Source organism: Heptranchias perlo, chromosome 2 (assembly GCF_035084215.1).
Source record: "Heptranchias perlo isolate sHepPer1 chromosome 2, sHepPer1.hap1, whole genome shotgun sequence".
NCBI classification, from domain to species: domain Eukaryota; kingdom Metazoa; phylum Chordata; class Chondrichthyes; order Hexanchiformes; family Hexanchidae; genus Heptranchias; species Heptranchias perlo.
In genome coordinates, this window is record NC_090326.1 from 46,814,612 (window position 1) to 46,836,143 (window position 21,532).

Genomic DNA, 21,532 nt, shown 5'->3' on the forward strand with positions numbered 1-21,532 from the left:
TCTACACGAGTGGAAATTTGACATTTTGGCTACTGATGCTGGTTTTTATATAGGGTTGCTGTGTGCTGAAAGGCATGTAATTACATTTGCTTTTAACTTGCAGAGTTGATGAATTTTATTACCAATTAATAAGGGATATTCAGGGAACTATCACAGTCTGGTTCTTTATTAATTTTATCCACCAACATTACATCTGTCTCAATTTCCTTTATATTTATCCCACTTCCATTTCCTCTTTTAATGTGTTCTTTATTATCCTCTGATTCTGATATTGGGCACAGGCACAGTGAGGATGTTTGATATTCAGAGGAAAGGGATGTGAAAAGTCTGTCACAAAGATTTAGTGCCGAACTAGTGATTGAGGCAACATCAAAATTGTTCGCTGTGTGCTTCAGCAATCCTTAGCAACTCCATCCGAATATCTGGTGACTGTGGAGATCTTTGATATCAATGACCAGCATGAGGTTTGGACGGCCCTCACAGGCAGTCAGAAACAAAAGGGAAGCAAACACTGAGTGCACAGTGCCATGTAGAACATCAGCTGCCTGTTCAACGCTGCGCTGTGCAATGGGGCACAGACCTGAGGCTAATAGGAAGGGAAATGAAGGAAGGTATTAAGAGTTTGGTCCAGCTGTTGTTTTGTAGTCAATTAAAAAAGAACATTCCTCAGACAAGGCATCCCAATGTACATCGGCCCGATTTATATTCAGGTGACGATGGTTTCTATGATATGAAGCTGACGTTTTGTTGGCTAGTTTCCTGGTCTCGGGGATTTTGTTGACACTTGTTGATATATCCAGAAATAACGACTATTTGTAGATGACTGGTGGACAGGTAAAATCACACAATGTAACCCTTCTCTACAAATAAAATCTGACACAATTTAGTGAACCTGCTAATTTCCACGGTTTCTGAACATCCGCCATTGTCTGTCATTTAAATCTGAAGGATTAGTTTTCATAATCTTTGTCAACAGATGATTGCAGTCATTTCCTTGTAGGTGACACATAACTCTTATGTTCTTCCTCCTGCAGTTTTCTCACATTTCCCCCCCCGCCCCAAAAAAAACAGTATCTTGTGGTGATGTACACTCCATGGGGCAGCAGCATTCCAATACTGCTTGGTCAGTGAGTCCTGGCAGCGAATTCCATCATGGGATCATGACAGGCGAGCCCAACCCTGCCCTTCATGATACCCACATACTTTCATGTAACTATGCACATGCACACATGTTTACACACACACACACACACACACACACGCACACACGCGCTCTTCCATTAGGATTCACTGCATAGGAAAATGTAACCATTTGTTGTCCGTATGCAGAAAAATCCAAAAGGAGATTATTTACTAGGTTGGTACGGGTGGACATTAATGTTAGCACATATATAGCCCTTACCATAGATCACAGAATTTGTCTTCAATTTACAGTTAGAAGTGAAAAATAGTTTACTGAGTTGTGATACTATCCTAAATGTTATAATGTGAGATAACTGGACACTTTCTGTTGACTCTTAATCCTCCCTTGCTGCAGTGTTTCTTTCAAGCTGCTAGTCACATACCGGCTGGGAACAGAGATTTTGTGCTGAATGCACTCTCTGTGGACATTATGAATTGAGAATGCTGCCAGTAACCCGGTGTCCCAATCCATGATATCACCAGAGGTCTCCCCTGTTGGGTTATGTGGCATCTCAAGGAATATCTACACCACAGTAACGAAGAGGCTAGTGACAGCTGTGTGTTTATTTTCCAGGTCGCTATAGATTTTACAGCCTCCAACGGGGACCCTAGAAACAGCTGCTCCCTGCACTACATCCATCCGTACCAGCCCAATGAATACCTGAAAGCACTGGTGGCCGTGGGTGAGATCTGCCAGGACTATGACAGGTAAGGTGCTCGAGCAAGGTCAAAGCTCTGAACTCGTGAGGATAATACCAAGTAACGGGCTGTTGCATTTTCTTTACTCAGCTGGACAATGCAAATCAAAACTAAACTCCGGCATGTCAGCCAGAAGCAGCCTTCCTGATAGCAAACACATTTCATAGCGTGGGAGTAAAGTATTCACTCCAACATGCTTAAGTGACATTAAACTGGAACAGTATTCATATTTTAAGAGTTTCTTATTTTTGCAAGAAAATAGAGGTGAAGCTGGTCCTTTCATTTAAAGGGGTGCTGCCATCATGAAAAAGTATTTGGCAAACCTTTATCTTGGATTGACAGAGGTTTCACTGTGTGCTGATGACACACTGTATGCTGCACTTTTACAAGATTTATGCCATTATGTCTGTAAACAAATGACAATGGTTTGCCTCAATCATTTTCATTTGTTCATAGGCAGAGTAGTGTAAATCTTGTGACAAGGCAGCATCCTGTCACCACAACAAAATTGACACGCAGCTTTACTACACTGTAAATTTTCATAAATGACAACACACTGTAGGAATTTAAATCTGATTTAAAATAAAAACAAACACATGCTTTTTACTTATTCATGAGGATAGCGTCTCTTTAGATTCAAAATATGGTGGGTGAGCGGGGAAGAAGTTTATGATTTTTGTTACTCATATTACACAGAAGAAACCTGCTTCCCTCTCCAGCAGGGTGTGGATGATACTAGGAGCTGCTTTGGTTACAGGAGACATGCTACATATTTAGTGAGCGGTGGGAAATCCCACTGCCAGGAAAGGAGGAGCTGGTCAAGTCTGTGATCTTCCTGGGCTGTATTTCCTCTGTCTAACAAAATTGTATCCTCGTTTACAAGGAATGGGTTTACCAGTTTATTACACTTGGCACTCAAGAAAAATCTACCCCCTGCATCTGGTGCCAACTGATATTCCAGTTTGAAAATGAGAGTCAATAGCAGCAGCTAGATATTGGCCTTAACTCTTTCATAATGATTTTATATTTCTAAAAGGCCCCTCCCCCCTCGGAGATCTCTCCTTCTGAGTGGGACTGCACGCATGTATTCAACAGTAAGTGGGAGGGGTGCCCCATTCAATCATAGAGTGGTACAGCAAGGTAACAGACCATTTTGCCCTTCAAATCTTTGCTGGTATTTTTCTCCATGAGCCATCAAATCTGAATCCAATCTCCTGCTCACTTCTCATACCCTTTAATATTCCTCCTTTCCAAGGAGCTAACTAAATCCCTTTTAAAAGAATCTATGGACTCTACTTCAACAGTGGTTTTTAACAGAGTATTCTACATTCTGACCACCTTCTGTGTAGAAATCTACGCTTTAACTTTTTTTCATGATTATCTTAAATTTGTTACCACCTCGCCTCCCAGTTGAAACAATCTACCACTATTTACCTTCTCATAGCACTTCCTTATCTTGAAGACAACTGTCAGTTCACCCTTTAATTATCCCAGCTCTAATGAAAATAGCCCTAACTTTTAAAGTCACCCTTCATAACTGTAACCCCTCATCCCTGGTAATATCCTAGTGAATCTATGCTACACTTTTCCATTGCTCTTGAATCCTTAGAAAAGCATTCCCTACTACACCAATGCAACACTTCCATTCCCCACACCAAGAAAGAAAGCAAAATAACTTGCATATAGTGCCTTTCACGACCTCAAGACGTCCCAAAGCGCTTTTGAAGTGTAGTCACTGTTGTAATGTAGGAAATGCGGCAGCCAATTTGTGCACAGCAAAGTCCCACAAGCAGCAATGCGATGATGACCAGATAATCTGTTTTAGTGGCATTGCTTGAGGGATAAATATTGACCAGGACACTGAGAGAACCCCCTGTTCTTCCTTGAAATAGTGCCATGATATCTTTTACATCCGCCTGAGAGGGCAGACGGGGCCCCGGTTTAACGTCTCATCTGAAAGACGGCACCTCCGACAGTGCAGCACACCTTCAGTACTGCACTGAAGTGTCAACTAAGATTTTGTGCTCAAGTCTCTGCAGTGGGATTTGAACCCCAACCTTCTGACTCAGAGGCGAGAGTGCTACCAACCATCATTCGGACTTTTGTGACTGGCTGATTTCATAAGAGCATAAGAAATAAGAGCAGGAGTAGGCCATACGGCCCCTTGAGCCTGCTCTGCCATTCAATCAGATCATGGCTGATCTTCAATCTCAATTCCACTTTCCTGCCCGATCCCCATATCCCTTGATTCCCCTAGAGTCCAGAAATCTAATAACAAGAATAATTTCAGCGGAATCTCGCAATTTCGTACTGGGGGTATAGCCAATTTTGTGGCCGGGGCCTGATTCGGGCAAATTGAATCTTGAACCAGTGTAAAAGATCGCGTAATTCGATCTTTTGCATGGTTCGGCCAATCTGGATGCAAAACTAGTGATAACAAGCGGAAAAGTCCCCCCAGTGTGTTCAAATTTTCAACTTTTGAAAATACCCTTCCTATCACAAATATGTGTGGCTGTGGCTCTGGCTGTATCTGTAGAAAGGATTTACATTGTGTTTGGAATTGAGAAACCAAAGTGAAAGGCCAGGTGTCATAATTCAGGACACCACCAAGGGTGAAAGGTTAGGTGAATAGACAGGATAAATTGAGCAGTGATTGGGTGTAGCCAGGTTTGAATTTTAAAAGCCTGTAGATTGTAAGACAATAGGAAATGGAGTTTCACATTTTACGGTCCTGAGTTAAAAAACAAGTTAGGTTAGAATACTGTGCAATGATTTCAACACAGTGAGTTGTAGGGGAAAAGACAATGTGAAATGGAATATGTGGGGTTTTTGGAGAATAGGAGGAACAAGAATGAAAACAAGAAAAACTTGCATTTATACAGAGCCTTAAGGTAGAAAGCCTTCGCAAAACGTTTCATAAAGGCATGAGGAAAGGCGAGTGCTGGAGTTTCCAGCTGCATGGGGCAGGCGCCTGCTGGTAAGTGCCTGCTTGCACCCACTCGCCCCATGCAAATGTGATGACCTCCCACTGACCCCCGCAAACTCCGGCAGAGTCGGTGCTTAAGAGCATCGGTGGGCACAGTCCCGGACAGCAGTTCCTGGATGCAAAAAAAAACCTGAGGATCAGAGAGTGGCTGTTTTTTTTCCCTCTGCCAAGAATTTGGGGTGGCCAGTTTCCAGCAGGGACACAGTCCTTGCTAGACCACGCACGGACGCAGCAGGGCTTTACTGCTCCAGCTTAGGTCAAGGGTTAGGTGCACTAGATATGGAGGCTAATGATGGATGATCTGGTGTGTGCAGTGACCTATTAAGACTAAATATAGTTATGAGTCATCCAGGTATTGTTTAGGCCAACAACAGATATGTGAGAAGCCCATTAGTGAAAAGGCAATCTGATATGAAGCATCAATAAAAATCCTATTGTGTATGTGACACCTTCCCTCTTTATCGATTATTGGTAGTTTCGTTGAACAACATTTATAATCGTGTGTGCTGCCAGATAAGCCCACTGCTTTAATCTTGCTGCATTTCATTATCTTCTGTCAATTCAGCCCCAATATTTGATTGGTTAATGAATAAATAGAGCCATTCAGAAACAGTGGGGGTAATTTTCACCTTCACCACTTGGACAGTAAAGTGGTGGAGTGGGTCGCCCACCCATTGTAATGAAGCAAATAACGTAAATACACATTCAGTTATCCACAACAACTGTGTGACCGTTTTTACAGTACTGGAATTGCAATCTGGATTGCATTCCATTGTTAGCTGCTTGCCAAACTCGATACAGCAGTTATAACAGATAAGAGAATAGAACGGCTAAGTGAATAAAATTACTTGGCAAAAATGTTATTAATTTTAACAGTTTTCCGCCGTGCTTCTGCCTGATAGGATTTCTTTATGTACACACCATACATTGACCAGTTATGATACTTAAAGGCCATTGTTGCCTCATTGAGAGGGTTTACAAGCGATACAATTCATGGTGTAACCTTAAACCAGTTGCTTTAGCAACTCTACAATCACACCAGCATGGAGACATGCTTTGGAAGGTCATCTTGCAGCTGATCCTGCATCTTGTGCAGCATGACTTTTTCGAGTGCATTGTTTTCTTCTTTCATTTGTTAGTTCCAAGGTTTTGGAGTCAATTTTCACTGCCTGGTGTTAACGGGGCAGTAACAGCCTCAAAATGGGGTCGGTAGCCTTTCCGTCCTGTTAACACCGGCGATGCGGTCAGCTCCATTTTGAAAGGGGCCTCCCACTGGGTGTCCAAAGCGCCCGCCTGTTTCAGGCGATAGGCCCGCTCTAATGTAGAAATCGGGGTCCTATGACATAAATAGGACCTTGATTGCCATTTTAGGTCAGAACTGGTCGGAGCCTGCGCTGTTTACACTCCAACAGTTCCACGGGGCGATGGAACCGAAGAGGCCTGTTAAAGATAAGTGTTGAATTATTTTTGTGGGCTCCAGAAGAGCAGGAGTGCTCCTCTGGGCCTCACAAAAATAATCTGGGCCGCTGCCACTCTGGGATCTCCACCCTCTATGATTGCACCCCCCCCCCCCCCCCCCCAAACTTACCTTGCTCTCCGCCCAAACTAGAGGCCTCAATCTGATGAGCTGCATCGGGACACTGGGCACTGGGCTACCAGGGCCTCAAAATTGCCAGGACCTCTTCACCGCCGGAACAGGTGGCCAACCAGTGTCAGTCATCCAAAAATCAAAATTGACTCCTTTGAACTTACAAATGAAGATTAATTTGAGTGGAACATGAAATCACGAATTGTTGGGTTCTCCTCTTTCTACTGACTACTTAATCGTCTTGCAGGCCTCAGCCAGATGCTCGTGCCTCTTTAAATCATACAATGTGATGTAATATATCACACAGCTCTCTCACAACACTGACCCAATTGAAAAGAACCACCTATTGATATGTGAAACAGATACGCTTAATATTACTGATTGGATTTTATGTATAAATATAAATAAAATCCAAGTGCCCTTTGCTAGCTTTTACTCCATTCCCTCCCACCTTCTGTCCCTCCCAATCGCGTGCCACTCACTTCAGTGAGTTTCCTTCCAGCTGCATTGTGTAGCATGGTCTGGACCGTGAAAACACTGCCAAGAACTGACAAAACTCAATCATCTAAAGCGCAGCTAAAACCAGCTGAAATAAGTTGCGGCTTTGGGATTAAAACTCATGCCCATCCAGTGAGGAGTGCAGATGTAAAATGCTGCAACCATCATTCTTCATGTTGAAATGGGTTTCTAATTATATCTGGTGCCTTGTGTCTTGTCAGATTGTATGGAAAATGTCCTGAATGTTGATCTGTTGTCAGCATCAGTCTTGAGGTGTAACGCACTTACTTATACATCATTTATACAGGATAATTTAATGGGTCTCAGGATAAATATCAGGAGCACAGCATTATGGGCAGAGCACACTGAAATGAATCTATGGTCTTGAAATTATGTCGTAGGATAATGAACACTTAATCTGTTCTTCTGAGATTCCTCTTTGCTATTTTATTTTATTTTAAACAAGTCAAAGGCCCCGATTCTAACTCCGGACGGGTGGGTAGCGAGATGAGTCGCAAACTCACCCGGTGCTCCAGAAATGAGACCTGGGCTATTTTAACTCCCCGGCCTCATCTAATAAATCCCACGAGCGGACTTCCCACTCATTCCATGCGGGAAGTCGACAGGAAACGGTGGAAAATCGTGAGGCCCAGAGCCTGACCACCGCCCATTCCTGCTCCTCCTGGCCCCACAAGGAAAGTACAAAAACCTACTTGTTTTGGGCCTCTTTTGGCCGGAGTTCCTCAACCTCACTATCTTCACCTGGTGGGAAAGCTACAGCGGCTTCCCCACTCAGGTCATCCAGTTAAAATTACAGCTGGGTCTCGATGGGGACTTGACATGCATATGTAAAAAAGGTCCCCATCAGCTTCAGGCGGGTATCCATGTCATCTGCTCAGCAGAGTAGGTTCAAATTCGGCACAGGGTGACTTCCCAGCAGCTTTCCGGTGAAAGTAACCCGGGCGATTTTTACTACCGGGCGGGTAGGGCTAAAATCGCCCCCAATGTCTCTGCTAAAGTAGCAGAATTTGAGATGAACATGTTGGGCTAGAAATTGGTATTTGTTTCGCATGTTTTCCTGGTCTAAAACGAGCACCACAAAGTAGAATTTTGCAGCGTGACATCCCGCGCTGGAACGGCGGCGGATATGCATAAGACGCGCTGTTGGTTTGGGTTCTTTATAGGCATCTCTGGCTCCTATCTGAAACATGTTAATAAGGGTCGTGCGCCTGAATCAGGACCCTTTTATGAAATTGGTGTCCATGCATGCCTGAAGCGTCACTTCCTAAACCCACCCAGGAATCCACGGCGGGAACAGTCAGCAAGCAGCCTTCACAAGTGGTATTTAAAGGCTTCCTCACCCCCATTAAGGTAAGCATCTGGTAAGTTGTTTTAGACTTCCAGGGTGTTCTTCCATCAAGTTGTTGTTTGTTTTGGTAAGTATTTGCCTGTGAAATGCTTTGGAAGAGAGAATCTGTGGAAGGCCGGAACTCTTTCACAGGATTTGCTTATTCTCAATGGCTGAACATAAGAATGCTGCTGGTCTTACCTTTGAGGCTCCCAAATCAAGAGGAGGAGCGGCACTAAGGAAGGCAGCAAAGACCTGCACAGACTGCAAGAAGAGGGCGAACAAGGCAAGGCTGCAGGAGGCCTTTCAGGATGCGGGTCTTCAGAAGACATACCTGGACCTCACAGAGGAGCAGTGTGTGAGGCGGTTGCATTCAACAGGGAGACAGTCAGTTACCTGTGCCACCTGTTGGAGCGAGGATTGGAGTCCAACACCAGGGCTTGCACTGCACTGCCTGTGGCAGTGAAGGTCGCTATGGCTCTAGATTTTTACGCATCTGGCTCTTTCCAAACTGTTTCTGGTGACATCAGCAACACCAGTCAGTTTGCTGTGCACACGGTGATCTGGTAGATCACTGATGCACTGTTTGTGAGGTGACAACAGTTCATTAGCTCCCCCATGGAGGCTGACAAGCAGGAAGAAAGAACACTGGGATTTACCCGCATTGTTGGATTCCCACAGGTGCAGGGCATCCTCGACTGCACGGACATAGCCCTGCGTGCTCCCAATCATGAACCAGCATTGTTTTTCAACAGAAAGGGCTTCCATTTAGTCAATGTTCAACTTGTATGTTACCACAGACAGCGACTCATCCAGGTCTGTGCCTGGTTTCCTGGCAGTAGTCATGACACTTTCATACTGCACCAGCCCTCAATACTCCCTCTGTTCCACCCAGACCATGGGGTGGCAGGCTGACTACTGGGGGACAAGGGGTATCCCCATACCAACTGACTCATGAGTCCTTCAGTAATCCGGACACAGATGCGGAGTGCCTAGGTAATGAGAGCCATGCTCTGATTGAGCAAACCATTTGCGTCCTGAAACAACGGTTCCGCTATCTGGACAGCTCAGAAGGGCCCTTCAGTACAGCCCAGAGCGAGTATCAAGATTCATAATTGTTTGCTGCTCGCTCCACAATCTTATAATACAAAGGGGAATCGCCTTGGAACTTCCTGAGGAGGAAGAAATGGAGGAAGAAGATGCAGAAGGGGCTGAGGAACCTGAGGATGCAGAGGAAGAGCATGGCCCAGCAATAACGCAAGCTGCCAGAGCTGTAAAACAGCAGATTATTGAGGAGAGTTTCTGTTGAACCATACCCCTCCTGCCCAGAGCACCAACAGTCCCACTTTCCATCTGGCCCAGTCCTAACACCCACTATATCAATGCCTACAAACTGTACAACTTCACATGTTCCTGTTACATCACTCACTAAGATTATGAAAATCAACAGCTATAAGAAAACAAAACATTTACTTCACTAACAGAAGGGTCAGTAACCAAAGGACACAGATTTGGCAAAAGAACCAGAGAAAAAACATTTTTGCACCAAGTTGCTACGATCTGGAATGCACGGCCTGAAAGGGTGGTGGAAGCAGATTCAATAATAACTTTCAAAAAGGAATTCGATAAATACTTAAAGGGGGCAAATTTACAGGGCTATGGGGAAAGAGCAGGGGAGTGGGACTAATTGGATAGCTCTTTCAAAGAGCCGGCACATGCACGATGGGCCAAATGGCCACCATCTGTGCTGTGTCATTCTATGATTCTATACTCAAAAAGACTCCCGTCTTGATTTGGCAAATGGTTACATGACTGATGCCTTTCTACAAATCACCCCTGTGTAAACCCTCAGTCCCTGTGTTGTATGCTCGTTTACCCATTTCAGTGCTCCTATGAGTTGGTTCCCCAGTGGCTACAGCTTGGGAGGTGGAAGGCTGCTGAACTTCTGCTGAGGGCACCTGAGATGGCTGTGATGGGTGACCTTGAGGAGCTCTGGCGATTGAGGACCCATGATGTGGAGATGCCGGTGATGGACTGGGGTTGACAAATGTAAAGAATCTTACAACTCCAGGTTATAGTCCAACAGTTTTATTTGAAAATCACAAGCTTTCGGAGATTATCTCCTTCGTCAGGTGAGTGTGGGACTCCTTGAACGTTTCGCATTTATAGTCAGAGAACAATACCTAGTGATTACAGATAATCTTTCCAACTGCCCGTTGTCAAGGCAATCAAAGTGAGGACCCGGCTGCAGACTGCTGGAACTCAGCTTCAGCCAGGGCAGTCCTGCCCAGCTGGCTACCTGGCTGCACACAAAGACAGCACACAAGTGAGAGCAGGACTCCTCCATACTCTTCGACATTGTGCGCAAGCCCGCAGGCAAGAAGGCCAGTGCACTAGCAAGGTCTGTGTGGATTGCCATCAGTCTTCTTATGTATGGTGGGCTTTCAATGACTTCATCTGTACCCTCTGCAGCAGGGCTAGGATGCGAGCTCTCCCTCTGGTGAGCTGCTTCCTGGGCCATCCTTTTCCACCCTGCCCTTTCTCCTGCGCACGAGTGCTAGGAGCATCTCCACATGCAAACCCCTCCGGCCCACCCTCTGAAGGCTTAGCGCAAACTTGTGACATTGCCCCCTAAGGGGTGCGCCAGGAGCGTGGTGTCTGGCGAGGCTGGCGGACAAGTCCCATGAGTGCTAGGAGCATCTCCACCATGCAAACCCCTCTGGCCCACCCTCTGAACTATGCACTGTGCTAGTCTCTGAGCAGGTGTCTGCAATGTAAGGTCGAGTGATGCTTCCTCTTCTGCAGTGCTGTCCTCTTCATCTTCCTCTGCTCCCTGAGGGCTGTGTGGAGCTTTTGGACCTGAAATGGAAGAAAGGGACAAGGGTTAGCATTTAAGCAGCAGCAATTTGCCATGCATAGTGTGCGAGGGTGAGATTTAAGTGAGAAGGGAACGAGGGAAAAATGGCATAAAATCCTGTGGGACTTGTCCGCCAGCCTCGGAGGATGCCACGCTCCTGGCGCACCCCCTTAGGGGGAAATTTAACAAATATGCGCCAAGCCTTAACCACAAATTGGAAATTTCAGCAAGCACTGTCCATGATTTTCCAACCATTAAAATGACAACACAAATCTATAAAATGTCCCTTTAATGTTAAGTGACCTCTTTGCAACTCACACTCCAGTCCAATGAGGCATCGTGCCTCACTGAATTTACACTATGGAATAAAACCTGTTGATTGCAGGGCACATACTTGTACACCATTGCCAGTACTTTTGTAAAGTGTCAGCAGTGGCCATGTTTATTTAATGGCTGCTTTTAAAGTCAGAATGTCACTGTCAGTACTTTGTGAAAGTCACAATACATGAGACAGAAATGCATTATCTCGAAGTACCGATGTTTGGCACCATGAAGAAATGGAACACATTCATCCACTCCAATGCGTTCACATTCCAGCTGTGTTGTTGTTGGAAATTGTCAAATGGAATCTCGTCCCTTGTTTGTAGGGGAAGAGAAAATTGGAGGGAAAATGATCCCAGCCATTTTGGTATAGCTTGTCATGGCCAATTCAGAGCAGCACTGGCAAAGACTTGGGGATAGGTCCCGTCTCCACTGTACGTGGACCATGCCCACAAGACACAGCTGAAGAAAATTAGAGCTAATATCCCACAACAAGCACAGTTAGAAAGAGTTATATTAAGGGAAGCACTGGCTTCTGGAAAAGAACATGCCACTTTCCCAGATTATGAACCAAAGCATCCACAAATATTCAGAAATAAGTTAATGAAAAAAGATTGTAGCATCTGCATGAACTAAAAGAAAATGAGGAATACTGTCTCATGTATTGAAATCACTGGTGCTGCAGAAGGTGTTGCATCATTTGCAATGCAAACTTTCTGCCTTATGCATTACCGAAAGTTTTCAAAGCAAGTTCCTCCAGGAATTGGTTCTGCCAGTTTAAAGAGGACATGTACTATTTAATGCAAGTAATTCCCTATTCTTTCCCCCTCCCTCCAAAAGAGGTAATTCCGTGAGTAACTTTGATTTTTAAAAAGAATATTGGTGGGGACCTCGCCAGGAGTGTTTCATTTTATTTCAATGATTAATGTTTTTATGTCATTACAGTGACAAAATGTTTCCAGCCTTTGGATTTGGAGCAAGAATACCACCTGATTCTAAAGTGAGTACTGTAACCAATTCATTTCAGAAATGGGAATTTCCAAAGATTCTCACCAAATCATCTCACTGTTATCATCTTTCGAACCGTGCGGTGAGCAAGTGATGAATGTTACAGGATAATGAAAGTGGAGGCTTCTGTTAATGTTTTTACACCAGGCATGTACCTTGTTATATGGAAAAAAATCTCCCTTGTAAAAATTGTTCACTCTAATTTTTACAGAATTTACCAGAGACTTATGAAAAGGTGCTCAATTTATATATTTCACTTCTTCGGCCATTGTTGACACATCATTTTCATGAGTCTATAAACAGGGCTCTCTTGCTTATCTTTCTTCACAAAGGCTATTAGAAATATAAATTGAAAATTGCTTACCATAAATTCAGAAGAGAGTGGGGTGAATTTTCTCTCATCGTCATCATGGATCGGCCGCCCGTTTCGTACCCCACCCCGAATCCGGATTTGTTTCCACCAACTTCAATGGTGACAAAAATCGGGCGGGGTGTAAAACAGGCAGATGATTTGCTGTCGCCCGTTTTCCACGGTAAAAGTGAAGATTCATCCCAGTAAGTGAGGACATGAGAAAAGACTAGAAGAAAAAGCTGCTTATCCCATTGAAGCATCATACCCTATCTCTCCCATTATATTAGCTGGCTGTATTTGAATGCCCCTAATGTTTTTGCCTGTTTCCCCATCTGGTGGATTATTTCAAGTATTTATCACCTTTTGAGCACAGAGGTTCTTCCAGATACGTGTTTTCCTAATTTATGTCCTGTGGTCTTACTTTTTCTGGCACAATTTGAGTTGATCATCTGGGTTTTTCTTACCTATGATATTTAAAGTATATCTAAATGAAAATTTATGGGTACGATGCCTGACAATTATGTAACTAATCTAAATTCTTCTGTTGTTTTTTGCTGTACCCTCTGGCTCTATTGCTTTCACATTCCCAGATCTCCTTCTATGTGGGACGAGAAAAAGCACTCACCCCACCCTTTATACTGTAGTGAAAATGATGAGAATTTACCATTTTAGTTAACTCTAACTACAGCATTGCAGCAAGAAAAACACATAGTGCAGAACAAGTTAAGAATCTAAAAGGTATAGAATGAAGAATTTGTCTAGAACCTATAGAATACAGAACTGGCCTAGAATCTATAGAATATAGATTTAGTCTTAAATGTATAGAATGTGGAGCTGAGGTCTGTTTCACACGTCTCATTAACTATTCCACCGCCCAATGCTCTCCATCCCAGTATCCAGTGCATCTCATTAACTATCCCAGCCCATTCCATCTGTCCATGTTTTACTGCATTTCACTATCTTCTTCACATCTTGCCTCCACACTATTCACCCATTTTCTTTTTTTAAACAAAGATATTCCTAGGAATCAATTAAAGCTATCAGTTAAGAAACTTGCAGCAATTATATAGTTAACAACACTGAGCGAGCCTAAGATTGTTTAATACAACAACAGCTTGCTTTTGTTTAAAGTCTTTAACATAGAAAAACCTCCCAAGGCACTTCCCAATGGTGTAATCAGAAAAAAATGGCTGCCAAGCCAACAAAGAAGATTTTAGGAGGGGTGACTAAATGCTTGGTCAAAGAGGTGGGTTTTAAGGAGGGTCTTGAAGATGGAGAGGTAGAGGCCATTAGGGAAGAAATTCTGGATCTTGGGGCCTAGGCTACTAAAGGCACAGCCACCAATGGTGGGGCAAAGAAAGGGAGGATGCAAAAGAGGCCGGAGTCAAAGGAACGGAGAACTCGGGTGTGGGGGGGTGGGGGGTGCAGGGAGGTTGTAAGATGGAGGAGGTTACAGAGATAGGGAGGGGTGAGGCCATGAGGGATTTAAACACGAGGATGAGAATTTTGAATTGGAGGTGTTGGGGGTCCTAAAGCCAATGTAGATCAGGGAGGACAGGGGTAATGATTTAGCAGGACTTGGTGCGGGATAGTTTACGGACACCAGAATTTTGGATGAACTGAAGTTGACTTGGAGATATACTGCCGTTCCTCCATCATTGCTTCGTCAAAGTCCTACCTAACACCATAATCATAATATCATTCACATTCCATGAACAAATTAAACAAAAATGGCTGTTTTTGGGACCTTGCTGTGTGCAAGTTGGCTGCCTATATGACAACTGTAACTACACTTCAAAGGTAATGAATTGATTGTGAAGCTACTTGAGACATCCTGATGATGTGAAAGGTGCTATATAAATGCAAGTTCACACTATCTGCCTCTCTCCACCCTGTAACTGACAACATTTGCAACATCCTATCGAAATAACCATAGTAGAGGAATCTGAGCAGCAGTAATGTGGCTGGATTTGTAAGAACAACCACTAAACAAAAAGTAACAAATACCACATTTTTATCACACAGGTAATGGGATGGAATAGAGAACGGATGGGTGGAATGGCCTGTATAGATAGTGGGATGGAATAGAGAACGGATGGGTGGAATGGCCTGTATAGATAGTGGGATGGAATAGAGAACGGATGGGTGGAATGGCCTGTATAGATAGTGGGATGGAATAGAGAACGGATGGGTGGAATGGCCTGTATAGATAGTGGGATGGAATAGAGAACGGATGGGTGGAATGGCCTGTATAGATAGTGGGATGGAATAGAGAACGGATGGGTGGAATGGCCTGTATAGATAGTGGGATGGAATAGAGAACGGATGGGTGGAATGGCCTGTATAGATAGTGGGATGGAATAGAGAACGGATGGGTGGAATGGCCTGTATAGATAGTGGGATGCAAAGGGTAGTGGGTTGGATGGCAGTCGGCAGTGGGTGGAGTGTATTGATTTTTTTTTTATTTGTTCATGAGATGTGGGCGTCGCTGGCAAGGCCGGCATTTATTGCCCATCCCTAATTGCCCTTGAGAAGATGGTGGTGATAGCTGCTGTGGGCATAAACCTTTACTAGAAGTAAAGGTTTATATCCTCATCCTCATGGTTTATACCCATCCTCATAAATTTAATAGATACCCTGGAGTGACTTTAAGGTTTCAAGCTAATCTCAGGGTTCAGATTGTTATTAAAAATAAATCACCCAACCATCACTCTTGTGGGCTATAATGTTAGCTAACTCCTTTCAATGAGATTATTGCCTTCTAATCGCTCACAGATATCCATTGTTATCTATGCATATCACTATGGGTGTTGAGCAATGAGTTTGTTGTACTCATATAATTTATTCCTGTCTAGGGATGGGACTTACTTCCTTCTAGGGGTTCAGGGGTGATGTCAGGAAGCACTTCATCATACAAAGGGTAGTGGAAATCTGGAATGCTCAGAAAAGCTGTTGAGGCTCGGTCAATTGAAATTTGAAAACTGAGATTGATAGATTTTGTTAGGTAAAGATATTAGGGGTTATGGGATCAAGTTGGGTTGATGGAGTTAAGATACAGATCAGCCATGATCTAATTGAATGGCAGAATAGGCTTAAGGGGCTGAATGGCCAACTCCTCTTCCTATGTTACTAGAGGGCCTCAAGCTTTGTAAGTTAAGTCTTTATGACTTTTGAAATTAATGCAGTTTAATGTTTTTTGTCACGATGAGAAAATTGTCATGGGCTAGTTTAAGTAAATATTATCAGCACCTGGTATTCGCTGCCTATTCCATACATTTATCAAATTCTATTAAACGGTACAACCATTCTGAAAGTTGACTAGTGGGAATTTTTTTTTAAATATTTTATTTGTCACATTCTGTAAAGCAAGAGAAAGCTTCCTGATTTATTACAATATGATTGGTCTTTATGTGATTCTGTAGCACTCGGAAAGTATTATCTGAAAAGAAATTGCATAGAGATAGGTGCTGAATGGAGAAACAGAATCTGTGTTGTTTCTTGATTTGTGGAAATATTATCAGTGCTTGCAATTCACACAGGAAATTTAAAAATCGTTTCTACATACTTGAATTTCCCACGTGAATTATGAATGTTAAAAAAAAAACTGCCACAACCCAGGAGTTTCCAGAGCCAATTGCAAATGTTCCCAATGCTGCAGAATACTTAGCAGCAGAGCTTCATGTTACTGCGTGTAGCAATTTTCTGAGCCACCTGCCCTTGTTAAAGTGCTTTCCAATTGCATCCTGTCATTATACCACCTAATAATAAAAAAAATCTACTCCCGCTGCTGACATTCACATTTCCTGCTTGAATTTGTGAAATCACAGAATTAAAAAGTGGGATGCTAAGTAGGGTTTACCGCTGCAAGCCTACAATGTGCATGTTTCTGAAAGGGAGCTCTGCTGATTCTCCAGGGGGGTTCTGGCAGTCTCCTGAGAGAACCTCCCCATGGAATTTCAGGGCCAATGAGTCTTCTTTCTTTGGAGTTTCTCTCTGGAAAGAGAAAAATGAAGGGAAGAAAGAACGTGACTTTCTTCATGCAATGTTAGTTCCAATTTTCAAAAAAAAACAAACACCAGTTGAATTTTGAAGCCAAGTTATTACCTCGCCTGCGTTTTGCTGATGGTAAAAGGTCAATGTTAATAGCTTATACCTCTGAGACAGGGACTCCGATATTTACAGGGAGGGAACGGGGCGACTGGCGGCAGCAGCAGGGAAACCCAGAAATACGGGAAAGGCGGAGGTCCTGCCAAATTTAATGGCAGGGCCTCATTTGAATTTTTTCTCCGTTTCCCACCGGGCAGCCGGCCAGATTGAGAGGCTGGTTGGCTGCCGGGAAGGCCCGCTGTAGAGGGCTACAGCCGGGGACCGGAGAGGAGAGAGGGAGGGAGAGATCACGGGGGGGGTGGGGGGTACTCGGCAGATCATGGGAAGGGTGTCTGGAGAATTCGGGGGGAAATCGGATCGTCGATGAAGGGGAGGGAGGCAGATCACTGCAGGTTAACTTGGGGGGTTGGGGCGAAACACTCTGGCTCCTCCTAGCCTACAAGCAGCGCTGGGAAAACTCTTACTTGCTGGATCCGGCTGTTCTCACCTCCCTTTTAGCTGGCGGGTTTCCTGAGGGAAACGTGGCCCACAGCAGTTAAGTCCAAATGGCTGCTAAAATCTAATTCACGGAGCCTCATTAACATATTCTAATTACTGACCTGCCTGTCAAGAACAGGTTACTTGTCCGACTCCCAACCCACCCTGGTTAAACTGAAAGTAGGCGTGTTCGCGGTGGGTTGCCTTTCACATTTTCAAAAACTTAACCCCCCCCCCGCCCCCCGACCCTCTCCTGCCTATCCTGGGGGAGTTAAAACTCCCCCCAGAGATTCTAATTTCTGACACCCTTGTGTGAGAGAGACAGAGAGAGAGTGAAAGTCACAAGGAAAGCTGAGGCATCTGCTGCCCCCGACTCTTCCCCCCGCCCCCCACTCTCGCGAGACTTTCCTGGAACTACCTACCTGCATGCCAGCGGGCAGCAACCTGATTTTCTGCAGGCCAGCAGCCGCTTCAAGTCCACTTCCCACCTGTTTCAGGCAGGAAATGGACCGGTAGCATGTTAATGAGGCCTGAGAATTAAAATAGTCCGGGGCATCTTCCTACTGCAGCAGGTGAGTTTCTAACTCATCCTGCTCCCCTCTCGGCCAAAACCCGCCTGGAGTTAAAATCGGGGCTTGTGTCCTGCTACAGCCTTCGAAGTTCCTGTAAGTTCTCAATTTTCAAACTATTTGTTTAAGATCATAACTGCATCTTTTTTCTTCAACTTTCCCCCTTTCATTTTTATCTGGAACTCTAATCGTCGTCTGGGTCGCACTCTTCAAATACCAACGGCAATGCCATGGGAGATTTACTAGCATGTAATAATATTAAATTTGCTGGTGATACTACAAAGCTACAAAGGAGACTTTGATTATATATAATCTTTCATATTCTGATCATAAGTTTTATCCCATTTATCCTTTAACGGATGCTGTCTTTCTCCCTGTTGTTTAATTTTCCTTTTACTATTAACATTGCTGTAAAACTGTATTTGGTTCTTCTTGCTGCCCTCTGCAGTTTGTCTCTCCACTAATCTCTCACTTTTTCTATTACTTGCTTTAACTATACTGAGTTGACTTTTGTACAAATCCCAATCCACCCTATCTTTTGTTTCCATGTACCTTTTACTATTTCTCCTTGCTTTCAGTGTCCTTTTAATCTGATTGTGATCTAGGTCTAACTATGTTTCGCTTTCTTTAAAAACAGAATGGGCTCTAAATTGGGCCCTGTAGCGCCAGTTGTTTCGGCACTACACGGCCTCTCTGACCTCCAAGATGGTGCCATGGATGTGCACACACGTTTCCAGTGTGACGTGCACCAGACGCCATCTTGTTACAGGAGTTAGTTCATGCGCAAATTCCGAACGCTGGAAGCATGAAAAGTAGGGAGAAAATGCGTGCAATCAGTGTGCAACGCTAATTTAAAGTGATAGACACCATTTTGGACCTTAATGCTCAACTCAACGCACAGTCTTAACCCCAACTATCTGATGAACGTTTCTTACAGTGCCTGGAGGACACCCCACCAGTGCTATTTAAAGGGGCCATGCAGGTGTTGCTGGTTAGTTGCTGGATTATTGCTTCTGGCTGCTGGTGGAGTAGGAAGCATTTTCTGAAGGTCCCTATTCTTACTGAGAGTTCCTAGAGTACATTTGAGAGTGGTTTGGCAGGTACTGCCTTACAGTTCGGAAAGTTACAACCGTGGTTGAACAACATTCCTGGCATCCACGGGCAGTCTGCTAGGGCTCCCGCTGGGCATTGTGCACGACTGGGAGCATGCAGAGAAACCATGCAAAGCAGGTCAATCTGTGAGTAGAGGGAGGAGGAGGAGGCGCAGGTCACTGAGCAGGAGGCCCTACCCAATGAGGGCCTTCGGGGACCAATTCTCTTACCTTGCACCCGAGGCCTAAGGTTCACCAAGGAAGCCGTATCGAGATCTGTCAACTGGTGTGGTCACAACTGCAGCCTCAGAGCAGGGCATGGACAGCATTGCTGTGGCTGTGAAGGTCACCGTGGTGCTGAATTTCTACAGCTCAGGATCATTTCAGGCCTCTGCTGGCGACATGTGCAACATCTCGCAGTATGCAGTGCACTGCTACATAAGGGAGGTCACAGACACACTGTACCAGATGAGGAACAGGTTCATCACCTTCCCTCTCGACAGAGACAATCAGAACGAGCGAGCACAGGGGTTCGCTCGCATTGCCGGCTTCCCCATGGTGCAGGGTGCTATTGACTGCACACGTATTGCCCTGCGTGCCCCGCACATCAACTCAGCCGACTTTGTCAATCGAAAGGCCTTCCACTCCCTGAACGTGCAGCTGGTGTGCGACCACATGCATCGGATCATGGAGGTCGATGCCCGCTACCCTGGGAGCAGTCACGATGCCTTCATCATGCAGCAGTCCAATGTACCAGCAATCTTTTACGTGACTCGGCAGGTCAAAGGGTGGCTACTGGGGAACAAGGGCTATCCCCCCACGATGTGGATCATGACACCGGTCAGGAACTCATGCATACGTGCACAGCAGGCCTATAAGGAGACGCATGCTGCCGCACACAACATCGTGGAGCACACCATCGGCCTCCTCAAACAACGCTTCCGCTGCCTGGACCGGTCTAGAGGAGCCCTGCAGTATTCCACAGAGTGGGTGGGAAGATTCGTGGCGGTATGCTGTATGCTGCACAATCTCGCCATCATGAGGGACCAACCTTTGCCACCAATGATTAGAGAAGACCCTGAGCCAGAGGCTGAGGAGGAGGAGGAGGGGGTAGAGCCGGAAGAGGAAGTGGAGGAAGACGCAAGGGTGCAACAGGAACCCCACGCCTTGACTGCAAGGGCTCTGCGTTCTCGCCTGATCCGTGCCCACTATCAATAATGTGAACTACATCCCCCAACTCACCAACAGTCCAACATTCCCCAACTTTCCTCTACCACAAGACAATCAACTCGCCCTCCATCTGATTACACATTGGTTTCCCCCTCAGCTCATTGCATAAATAAAAACCACCACCAAATGCAAAATCAAAGTCACATTTATCAATGAATAAATGAAATTATGGAAACAGAACAGAACTATTTACCCTTGTGCATTCCCTTAGTGCCTGGTGTCTGTGTGCCTTTACCCATCCTAGTGCTCCTACGAGGTGTTTCCCCAGTGGCTGGAGCATGGGTGTTCGAAGGCTGCTGGCCTTCAATGGAGGAGCGTGTAGATGGCATCAGAGGACAACCTCAAGCAGCTCTGGGCCGGGAGGGCCCGTCTTCAGACTGCACCATCTCAGCATGGGCTGCAGCAGTCTGGCCTGGCTGGCCAATAGGCAACAACTGGGGCACTGGCGGAGTGGCAGGGATGGGAGCAGGACGGCTGTCATCCTGACAGAGGACAGCAGGTCCGACTATCATGGCGCCACTGCCACTCTCCCGGGTGATCAGCTGGAGAACAGATTGCTGGAGTGCTGTGACGCCCTGGAAGTCCCGTTCCACAGTGGTCCCCAGACCCACGATAGCAGCAGTCTGAGCTCCAAATGCAGCAATCAGACCTTGGATGGCAGATGTTTGTGCTGCAATGGAAGCTGTGACATCGGTCATCAGACGTTGCATCATGGTGGGTTCCACAGGTTCGCTGATGGAGGTGACCACCCGTTCCATGTTGGAAAGGATGGGCTCCAAGCTCTGCGCAAAGCCCTGTGCCAAGTTGGAGCTGGACTGCTCCAGGCCCCTTTTCATTGTGCGCAGGCTTTCTGGCAGGTTTTCCAGTGCCCCAAGCATTTGGTGGTGTACGCCCATAGCCTGGCCCATCAAAGTCCTCATCTGACTCCTCTGCAGCAGAACTAGTGAGCGACCTCGCCCTCCGGCAAGCTGGCACCTGTGGTATCCGTTCCCCCCGCCCCGACTCCTGCACACTTGTGCTCGGTGTCTCACCATGTGCAGATCCCTCCTCTAACCTCGCCTCTAAAGGACGCGTAGTGTCAGCCTCTGAGCTGGTGGAAGCAAGTGTCAGATCAAGTGACGGTGTGGCTTCAGTGTCCCCCTCCTCCTCCTCCTCCACCTCCTCCTCCTCAGACGGTGCCGCCACGTGTTCTTGGGGATCTACAATGACAAAGGGAAAC

The 21,532-nt window shown here is 45.4% G+C and overlaps 1 protein-coding gene across 1 annotated transcript in view; it reads left to right on the plus strand.

Moving 5' to 3' along the window:
* Nucleotides 1-21,532, plus strand: part of LOC137332008 (copine-4-like) — a 218,374-nt gene that overhangs the window by 180,086 nt on the left and 16,756 nt on the right. Inside the window, exons 11-12 of the mRNA XM_067995755.1 lie at nt 1,757-1,890; nt 12,425-12,479. Of these exons, the coding sequence (XP_067851856.1) occupies nt 1,757-1,890; nt 12,425-12,479 (189 nt within the window). The remainder of the gene's footprint in view (nt 1-1,756; nt 1,891-12,424; nt 12,480-21,532) is intronic.